The sequence below is a fragment of the Camelina sativa genome, chromosome 3 (assembly GCF_000633955.1).
Source record: "Camelina sativa cultivar DH55 chromosome 3, Cs, whole genome shotgun sequence".
Lineage (NCBI taxonomy): Eukaryota > Viridiplantae > Streptophyta > Magnoliopsida > Brassicales > Brassicaceae > Camelina > Camelina sativa.
The window spans coordinates 15,570,496-15,581,298 of record NC_025687.1 but is presented as its reverse complement, the minus strand read 5'-3'; the positions used below and the strand labels follow the sequence as shown (position 1 = coordinate 15,581,298).

Sequence of the window (10,803 nt, the reverse complement as noted above, 5' to 3'; positions counted from 1 at the left end):
TTTTTTTTTTTTTTTTTTTTTTTTTTTTTTTTTTTTTTTTTTTTTTTTTTTTTTTTTTTTTTTTTTTTTTTTTTTTTTCTCCTGTTGCAAAAAAAAAATGAGAACTTTGGAGTTAGCATTACCGCCATCTCCACCATCTCTGATTCCTTCTTTTAACTACAACAACTCCGCCGCACGAACCGTAGGAAACGACGTCAGAACCAACTTCGATGTACAGCTTTTGCTAAGGAAACCCAAACGCCAAAAATTAGAACCAGTCGTGGTTATACAACAGCCACAGATTCAGACGCAAAATTCAATTCCACGTTGCTCAACTTCTGATATTCTCAGACTAATGGATTCGCTTTCTCTACCTGGAAACGAAGACCTTTACTCTTGTCTTGCCAAAGAATCAGCCAGAGAAAACGATCGACGTGGAGCTTACGAGCTGCAAGTGCATATCATGAAGTCTAGTATAAGACCCACGACCACTTTTGTCAATCGTCTTCTTCTGATGCATGTGTCTTGTGGGCGTTTGGATATTACACGCCAGATGTTCGATAAAATGCCTCACAGAGATTTTCATTCCTGGTCGATTGTTTTCCTCGGTTGTATTGAAACGGGTGATTACGAAGACGCTGCTTTGCTCTTTGTTTCCATGTTGAAACATTCTAAGAATGGTGCTTTCAAGATTCCGTCTTGGATTATGGGTTGTGTTTTGAAAGCGTGTGCTATGAGCAGAGACTTGTCGTTAGGGAAGCAGGTTCACGGGTTGTGTCAGAAGCTAGGTTTTATAGACGACGAAGATTCTTATCTCTCTGGTTCTTTGATACGTTTCTACGGAGAGTTCAGGTGTTTGGAAGACGCTAATCTTGTGCTACACCAGCTCTCCAGTGCTAACACCGTTGTTTGGGCAGCCAAGGTTACTAACGATTACAGAGAAGGGGAGTTTCAAGAAGTAATCCGCGATTTCATCGAAATGGGTAAGCATGGGGTCAAGAAGAACGTTTCAGTGTTCTCTAATGTTTTGAAAGCATGTACATGGGTGAGTGACGGTGGGAGAAGCGGGCATCAAGTGCATGCGAATGCTATAAAGCTCGGGTTCGAGTCTGATTTTTTGATCCAATGTCGGTTGATTGAGATGTATGGGAAGTATGGGAAGGTGAAAGAGGCAGAACAGGTGTTCAAGAGTAGGAAAGATGAGACGAGTGATAGTTGCTGGAACGCTATGGTCGCGGGTTATATGCAGAATGGGTTTTACATTGAAGCTATTAAGCTTCTCCATCAGATGAAAGCTACTGGTATCAAATCACATGACATGCTTTTGAACGAAGCCCACTTTTAGATTTAACAAACTATAGATAAGATAAAATGATAACAAACCTGATATGTAAATATCTATATATATATAAGAACAGAGAATTTAGACAAAAAGATTAATCAATTGTTTGGTTTGGTTTAAAAGTATTGATTTCGTAAGATGAATGAAAAAAAGAAGAAGCGTACATATTCATATACCAAGAATGGTTCGGATTTGATCTGGTGGATGTCGGGCGAGAGATTTCGGATCTGGATATCCATTTTGTTGATCTGTTACAGCTTGGTATATAACTTCGTAAGCTTCAGCTAGAGTTTTAGCGACTCTGACGCAAGCTTCAGACCTGAGTTTAGGGACTTGTATCTGCTCAAACTCTGGAAGAGAGCCTTCGCTTCCCAATACGAGGCCAAAGAATGCCTTGAGGCATTCGGATAGCATCGCGGGTGACGTGTCTTGTCGTTCAGACAAGGGAAGTTCAGATGTGGAAGAGCGGAAGATTTGCATTTTGTCTGAAAGACCGCATTTTTGGAGTAGTGTGTCAACTTCATTCCGGACAAGGAGGTTTATATGGTTTTCGATCATTGATCCGATGTTGGTTACGTATTGGGACGCAACATCATGTCTTAGCAACGGTTGTTGGATCGCGCATAGACAGTTGATGAGGAAAATTTTAGAGGGTGTTTCGTTGTTCTGCAAAAAAGAAGAAATGAAACTTAGGAACATCTTCTCGGGTTAAGAACATTGATGTACCGTAACGGTGTTGTATAGGCGAATGATACCTGTGGTGGGGATGGGCTGCTAGAGAGTAGAGCATCGACTGAGGTTAACTGGCTTGAGTCGGTACTTGTTCTGCTTCTTCTGCGTAGATGGCCACTCTTCTTCGATTTATGCGCCTCTGCAGCTTGCTCGCACATCTGCAGGATTGGAGAAAGTTGAGAAATTTGCTTCAATTTAAATATCATTATCATGGACAAGATATACTATAAGTTTGCTTCTACTTTCATTTACCTTGATGATTGGGTCGAGTAGTGCAGAGAGGACGGGATCAAAAGCGGGTTTTTCTCCTGAAGCGGAAACCATCATGCTGTTGTAATTCTCGATTATCTCAAGAGTTAGAGAAACTCCTTCTCGGACAGCTGGAGGAGGAGAGAGATCAATGGCTACGGGTGGAGGGTATCGTAGAAGTTTCTCCCCTCGGGTTTTAAGAATGTCGAAGAAGGTTTTCTGTGCAGCATCCTTCACCATCCCGATTGTATTACAAAGAGCAGTGTCTCGTCCAAGTAAATCTGAGATCTGCAAGGTGAGATAGAAACCAATGATGAAACCAGTAGCTCATAAAGGTCAACATTTCTTAGAGGTTAAATAGAAACTCACAGTGTAGCTGTAGAACTCCAATGTGTTGGTGAGTTTATAAGAAATTATAAGACTTGGTTGTGACTGCAGAACTTGTTCGACTCTCACTTTAAATGGGCGGCAAACTCCTTCAAATATTCTATCCAGGACAAATGTAAAATTTGATTCTGCTGCCTTTAGGGCATCATTCTCAGAGGTATTCTTTGCAGTTGATTTATGGTCAGCTGCGTCTATATCAAATAACGCATGAACCAATTCTCTTTCTGATGCCAAAGCCTGCAGCCAAAACAACATCACTTTAGGAAAGAAAAAACAACAACACAGATATTTAGTCTAATGTCTATGATTATCTAATAATCAATTTACACACTTGATCTGACAATTATTAATGTACTATATCTATTGTTGAGTGTAGCAAACAAACCACCATTCTGATATCAGTAGCATGAGGATTAAACGAGGGGATCATAGGAGAAGAAAATGTTGTCACAAACCTGATGTAACCACCCAAGCATGTCTCCCACGTATCGTAAGGGGTCATGAGCATGAACTTCAATGGGTCTGGGCATTCCTCCAGGTCCTCCACGTGTAAGAGCGCTAATAAACCTTCTAAATAACGCATTGTGCCTCAGATTTCCTACCTGTATGATTTGACATAGTTCATAAGGAGATCAGGCTTACATGCCCCATATCACTATAGTTCAACACAGACTAGACTTCAGTGAAGTCGAAAGACTAACCTCCTCTGCACAGTATTTGAAGAGCACAGGTCTTTCTTTGAGACAGCGAACAGCGGTCCTCAGAAGTTCACTCACCTCTGGGTTATCTGTATCACCCAGTTTCCTACACTCAGCCTGAACCCACCTAGAAGATCAATGTTTCTTTAGTTATATTTGATACTTCAAATTTCTATGAAATTTTCACAGCAAAAAGAATAAAAAGACACTCAGTAGTTTCAACTTGGACAGGGCTAGTCCTGTATTTCCTTTGTTGGCCCTAGGCGGATATAGAAGACATATACCTCTTTCCAAAACAGAACTTCATCATATATATCATGAAAAAACAGTTTCCATTCACCCAATGCAAGTTCCAATTTTTTTGGTGGATCTGACTTGAACCAAATTAAGATGATCCTCTATTTACATATGAGTAAATGTTTTTGTATGGATAAACTAAAATTTATTTCTTTCCAAGCTACATATGTAATGCATAACTCTAGCACGACTTAGACAGCCATAAGCAAAGTAAAAAGTGTGAAGAACCATTGTGGAGAAGTTCGAAACACCAAACAATCTAAATCCAAATTCCGAAATGAGGACTTCATGCTAAATCCAAACACTAAATTTCTGCCAACAAGTCTTGTGGGAAAGAAACGGATATGTAAAGAGACATTGTGGAGAAGTTCAGGATACACCAAACAATCTAAGTTTCAAACTAGCAATGCTAAATCCAAACAGTAAGTTTCTACTTTTTTTAGAAAGAAACAGATATGTACCTGCAAAGGCGCTCGTATGCTCCTTCTTGATACACAGCCATCATATCCATCAGTTCCAAGCCAGCACGCTGCATCCACAAACGTCCCATACACTCAACAATACTAACAACAACGATCCAGTTTGCACTAAAACTAAATACATTTTGCGAAACCACAGTGAAAATATGGCAAATCTCACCTGATGATGCGTCCTGAGAAGTAATTTGCAATTGGAATGAATCTCCTGAACATGTGACAACGCTTGGAAGAAATTCTCATTCAATTCATCTTCTCTAAGCGCTTTGATCTGCCAAAAATTGCATCAAATAATCAAACCCTCATCTCACATTACAGAGATCTAATCACCATCAAGTTAATGATTTGCTAAGAGCTCACTCACCTCTTCATTCGAAAGCTGGTAATCACGAAGAAAACAGTTAACGATCTCTTGCCTCTGAGTAGTAACCTCAAGCTCTTGCTTAAGCCNTCGTCCTGAGAAGTAATTTGCAATTGGAATGAATCTCCTGAACATGTGACAACGCTTGGAAGAAATTCTCATTCAATTCATCTTCTCTAAGCGCTTTGATCTGTCAACATTGCATCAAACAATCAACACTCAATCTCACATTACAGAGATCTAATCACCATCAAGTTAATGATTTGCTAAGAGCTCACTCACCTCTTCATTCGAAAGCTGGTAATCACGAAGAAAACAGTTAACGATCTCTTGCCTCTGAGTAGTAACCTCAAGCTCTTGCTTAAGCCTCTCAGTAGTGCTAATGATATCGCTAGTGGTAGCCGCCGAGCTACTTAGCGCCGCCGCGATCTTATCGCAACAATCAGCTAAAGCATTCACTTCCTCCTCCACACGATCCAATGCGATCTGAGTCGAATCAGCCGCGCTTAGGAACTCGCTGTTGATCAGAAGCGCTCGTTTCTCGATCGTCGATCTGAGGTTCCGCCGTGCGTGAGCACTGTTCTCGTCGTAGAAAGAGGATAAAGCGTTAAGCGACGCCATCAGATCCGGACTATCCGTACGACATTCCAATACCTTCTTCAACTTCCGAGAAAGTCCCGGTGCTAATCCCACCGTCGACGCCATTGTTACTCTGCTTCGTTCGGGTTTCTTCTTCTACAAACGATCTTCGAGCATTCTTCTTCTTCTTCTTCTTCTTCTTCTTCTTCTTCTTCTTCTTCGATCTCTGGTGATCTTCCTCTTGCAGAACGGTCGGATCTGAAATGATTCTACGTGTCGAAAACTCAGAAATTTAGGCCCAACGTTTTTGTATATGGGCCTCTTATAATGGCCCATCAAAGATAACATCATACCATATGTTTTTTATTTTTGATATTTCATTTTGTGGCACCAAACCTTGTTTAGGAATATTAGAAAAAATATTTCGGTGTAAGAAAAATATATACGTAAGCATTCATTTGTTATATAAAATAATAAAATGTTTTTTCCAATATACAAAATTGTTTGTGTCAAATCTTTATTCTTAAACTTTATGCCAATCTCGATATTGCGAATCCAAAGCAAGGATATGGCAATGATGTGATTTTACAATTTATGCTGTCACATAATTATTCCGAAATGATGCCAAATCGTGACTCCACCACAACTACTCCGAGGCAAACATTAACTTTTGGCTCCAAATCTTGATTCTATGAAGTTCAATGCAAACTTATCTATTTAGTAATTTCTAATGCTAAATTACAAAATTTCCAATCTGACAAAAAAATTCTGAACTCGTGATTCGGACTAAAAACCCAAATTGTTTTCACGGATGTAAATAACATGCATGCGAGTCAAAAAGACATTAATTTCAACGTTCAACATAAAATCGAGTGTCTACTATTTTCAAGCAAAATCATGTTTCTAGAACCAAACTATCATCATGTGATTTAGCAAAAAAAAAAAAATCTATCATCATGTGTGTTATAACTTAGTTGGAGTCTATCGGGTCATGTATATCTAATACTCAATCATTTGTTATCAGTAGACAAAGCTCATTACTACACTAAAATGAACCCTACTAATTATGGGCATAAGTACCATAACCAAGTTCCACGTTAACAAAAAAATAAATGAACCTATTAATTTCACTTAGCTTTAAAATACTATATCATGGCTTGAATACCTAAAGATTAACCATCATCTACCTAGAAATAAGCATTACGTTAGATCAAATCAAATCCTTATTAATTAATTTTTGTTAACAATGGACGGTGCAAAGTTAAATTAAGGATTGTGTAAGAGTGCAAAGAATAATTAATCGAAAAAGGGGGAAAAAACAATGGTGGACGAGTTGTGCTAGCTACATCACAAGATGATGATTAAGATAAATAATGATTAGGGCTATAAATACTCCCAAGTGGGTTTACGGGCCCGACCAGGATGGTCTAATATCCATCCTCGAAGAAAACACACGCCTATGTCTACTACTAGTTCTATGACTAATTAGGCATTTAAATATCAAAAAGAATTTATGCCAGACAAAAGAATATGTTATGCATAATTTCGTGACATCAATGTCTTCAACTGGTTACGGAAAGAAAATTAAAGAAGTTAGAAGTCAGAGAAAAAAAATTCAACTTCTATATATAGATTGATTTGAAGTAAGGTTTTGAATAACACAATAATCTAGTTATAGTAAAAAAAAACAAATAACAAAAAAAAAAGCCAATATTGTTTGCTAGTGTATGTATATGTACCGTACCGGACAGTCGGTTAATGTCATCTCAGTTCTCATGAGTGTGTTTCAACGTCATTGATGAGCATATATTAATTCACAGATTTCAGAAAACCATAGATATTTGAATTGCTTTTCTTTATATTGTTTTCTTGTTAGATAGTTTTGGAAGCAATGTATGTCGCATTCATGGTCACGAAAAGGATCGATCACTGTGTATATATTGGTTTCTATCATAAGTCATAAGCGTGCGTAATCTTGTTCGAAGCTATATGACTAAGGTTTTGAAGGCTGATGACTTGTAATTAATAGTTTAATACCAATACCATCATGCATATCTTGGGATTAACTTGGTTTGTCTAGTTAGAAAGGAGAATCCGCAGAAAGGAGAAAAACTAACTTAGTAATTTAGTGGTTAAAAAGAGAAATTTAGAGAACAAAATTCAATTTTTCTTTTGTCGCAATTTTAGTCATGGTTAATTAACTACGTTTATATATCAACTAATCATCATGGGTTTGACGATTAGTCTAAATCTTGGTTTGAGATCTTTATGTAATCGAACGAAAATAAACCAATATATAAATATATAAATTGAAGTGATAAAGTTTTACTAAAAAATCCTAGTTGCAAACCGAACATAAATTTTTTCATATATATTAATTATTAAAATGTGTGTGTGTGTGCGTCGCACTTCCACAAATGATATGATATGTTAAGATGGTCAACCTCACAATGATATCAAAAAATTGTATCAATACTTTGCTCCACTCACAAAAAGAGAATTGTTTGGGTAACTAATTAACTAGTAATCATTAAACACGTATTTTTATAGTAATGACTTTTTTTTTACTATAGTTGTATTACCCGCCGTTTTTTTATTCGTGGGGTTTATATTCGATTTCTAAATGTGCACCATGAGTATTGATATTATTCGACCGGACGTTGTTTTTGTTTTTGTTTTTAATCAGGTTTGATTATGTTTTTCTAAAATCGAATTTATTAGTTAAATATAGTAGTATTATTCTTCAAAGTTTTATTGTTTTGTTTATTTGGTCAGTTGGTCTAAGTGTCGTACAATGTTTTAAACGATCTATGTGAAAGAAAAAGTAAACTATTTAGCTGCTATATTATTTTGTTGAAAGGTTAAATCTATTAATTAAGAAAAAATTAACATTAGAAATATAAAAATGATCATTTTACAAAAGAAATATAAATAATAAAAAGATACCTTGACAGAAAGAGTGGAAATAAATTATTTAACTAAAAAACAATCGAATAAAATCAGCAAAGGAACCAAAAGGTCCACTAGTGATTTGACCATAAACATGAATGTAATCTCCTTTATTCGAGAGTACTTTAGAAAATTTCTAGAGAAAAAGAGGTTTAATACACAATTAAAGACTACGATAATTCAGTAACCTTTATTGAAATATAAATAAAAGATTTTTAAAATAAGAAAATAAGAAACCAACATTGATCACACAGCCACACTGATAAAAAAAAAGACATTGAAATCATGAAAACTCAAAAATATTTATCAAAAACACTTACAATAGTATTTTGGTTAACTCATTTGGTCTTATATATATATTTTAGGTACTTCTAATCAGATTAACTCTTGAACCTAGGTTTTAGTGGACGTATAAATCATAGTATTTACGTGTCATAAATAGAATGTAAGCATCCTTAGTGAGTTTTTTTTTTCTGTTTTGCAAATAAACATATCAAATCGTTGAAAAATAAATGTAATTTTTTGGTGTGACATAATATCATAGGAACAATCACGTGCTAGTGATTATCCAACAATGGTTGATAGGGAGAAAAAGACAAACAAAAACACATTTATAAGTTCGGTCTCTCACGCTTTGTCCCGTCGATTATTTTCATATACCTTTCCAACAACAACAAAAAAAAACTGCTTTACACTGTCACGATGAATACGAATCTGATTTAGTTGGTTTATATGATGTAGTTGTTGATTTCTTTGGATACTAATAGAAAAATTGATTGATATGGTTCAAAAGATTATATATGAGGGTGATGAGCAAACGAATTTTAGGTACTATAGATGTTTTATTTTAAATTCTCCACGTCCAATATTTTATCAAACTTTTTTGCAGTCACTAATTTCGCATAATATTGATTAACTAGTATTAGACATCAATTGACAAAAATAAATAAATTATATAGACATCGAAGACTCTTACTATCCAAACAATTTTTAGTATAATTAGTTGAGAATCCTATAATCACCCTTTAATTTTTTTTTTCCACAAATTGAAAATATATTGACTTTTGGTAAAATTATTATAAATAGTATGAAGGAGCCAAATTCGCGTTAATGCATACAATACAATTTTTCATTACATCCAAACTTAGCTAAAGCATGTGCAACACTATTACATTCTTTTGTGTAAAGGTAAAAGCAGCATGACATAATTTAGATGCTCGAAAACTTATATCTCGTAGAAGATTTGTTAACGTAGACCATTAGCCATTTTGATTAAAATTTCACAATCACCTTCAAAAACAATAGATGTATATCCTCTGATCCAAGTCTGTTGAATTGCTACCAAGAGTCCTTTGTTTTTGTCTCTAACGGGAATTCTACATAATTTAATCTAGCCGCTCCCCACACAAGTGAGTCATCTTGATGGTTTGTAAAGATCCATCCGTATGTTGTTGCTTGTCGAGTATAATCACCCTTTAATTTAGTACTACATCTTGAAACTAATTTGAGATTTATTATCGATTCTTTCAAATACCATCGAGTTATGCTGTTTCATGATGTAGGCAATGGGTGTTGAACCACGTAAACTAATGGGCTATATTTTGTTTTTTTGTAACTAATTCTTCAGTACAAACTCAAACAATTACACGTAGTAGTAGCACTATCGAACAAATTTGATGTACGAAACAAATAGCAAAAACATTAAATCAACATTATGATATTTTAACTCTTGTTTTAAACGCGCCAATTTTTATGCGTTAGATTGATCTACAAAACAATAGTTTTCTGAAGGGTCGTGAATGGTGATGCAAATGGTACAACATATTCATTTCACTATATGTTGCAAAAAAAAATCATTATATTATTAGCAACCACATTTTATTTTTATCTTTAACTAAACAAAAAGAAATCAATTATGAATTTAGTATTTTGTAGTGACATTTATGGATTTCGTCTTTTTATCTAAAATTTTATGGTTTTGTCATTTTTAAGCTACAAAATACGATTAAGCATGCATTTTACATGTTATGTTTGGTTTAGTCAGTTTTATCTTAGAGTTTAGTATTTGTTATAAAGTATGTATTTTAGCAAAAAGCAAAATCATAAGTGTTAAAAATAGCATATCCATAAAATTTTATTAAGAAGGCGTCTTCGTAAATTTTGCCTTAGAAAATGACATTTTATGTAAGAAACCAAACAAAATAGATATAAAACAAGGGATGATTGTCTAAAATGCCATTTTTGCCTAACCATTTTTTAAATTTGCCATTTTCCCTAAAATCTTCCATATTTGCCATTTTTTACTATTTTTTCTACTTAAAAAGCTAAAAAATTTGGGGAATGTTTTTCATGAATACATACTTAATGACAAAAACTATACCCTAAAAGAACCCAATCAACCCAAATATAATGTGTAAAATTGTGTTTTTAAATTAAAAAAATGGCAAATTTAAAATAATTTTAAAGAAATGGTAAAATCTTATCTCATAATTAACTCGATAAAACAAAGAATAATACAATTATGGGAATAATAAAATAACTAAAAAACAATAGTTCACTCAGTTGTATGAATTACTATGTTTAATTTCAATGAAAATAATACATGTATACTGCTCCTGTCAAATTTATAAATAAAGTGAAAAATGATCAAGTACAATTATTTAGACTGATTTACTCAGGTCTTTATATAAAAAAACAATTAATATAATTATATAATTTAAATTATTGGTCAGGGGGTAAGGGGATGGGGGGGGG

General features: G+C 34.6%; 2 protein-coding genes across 4 annotated transcripts; one reads left to right on the top strand and one right to left on the bottom strand.

The window, feature by feature from the left end:
* LOC104777206 (pentatricopeptide repeat-containing protein At1g31790-like) lies at positions 56-1,340 on the top strand. Its single transcript, XM_010501418.2, has one exon. It carries the CDS (start codon positions 98-100, stop codon positions 1,322-1,324), a length of 1,227 nt encoding a protein of 408 aa, XP_010499720.1. The 5' UTR covers positions 56-97; the 3' UTR covers positions 1,325-1,340.
* Positions 1,352-5,351, bottom strand: LOC104777207 (conserved oligomeric Golgi complex subunit 6). 3 transcript variants are annotated; one of them, XM_010501420.2, is made up of 10 exons: positions 4,804-5,346; positions 4,612-4,711; positions 4,324-4,331; positions 4,146-4,213; positions 3,391-3,514; positions 3,145-3,291; positions 2,672-2,926; positions 2,306-2,590; positions 2,077-2,211; positions 1,352-1,987 (listed from the first exon to the last, which is right to left on the bottom strand). In XM_010501420.2, exons 1-10 carry the CDS (start codon positions 5,224-5,226, stop codon positions 1,490-1,492), a joined length of 2,043 nt encoding a protein of 680 aa, XP_010499722.1. In that variant the 5' UTR covers positions 5,227-5,346; the 3' UTR covers positions 1,352-1,489. The 3 variants fall into 3 exon arrangements, with proteins under 3 accessions (XP_010499722.1, XP_010499723.1, XP_010499721.1); XM_010501419.2 differs by lacking the exon at positions 4,612-4,711 and adding an exon at positions 4,525-4,569 and having other exon boundaries at positions 1,490-1,987; positions 4,324-4,431; positions 4,849-5,351; XM_010501421.2 differs by lacking the exon at positions 4,612-4,711 and having other exon boundaries at positions 4,324-4,431; positions 4,804-5,351.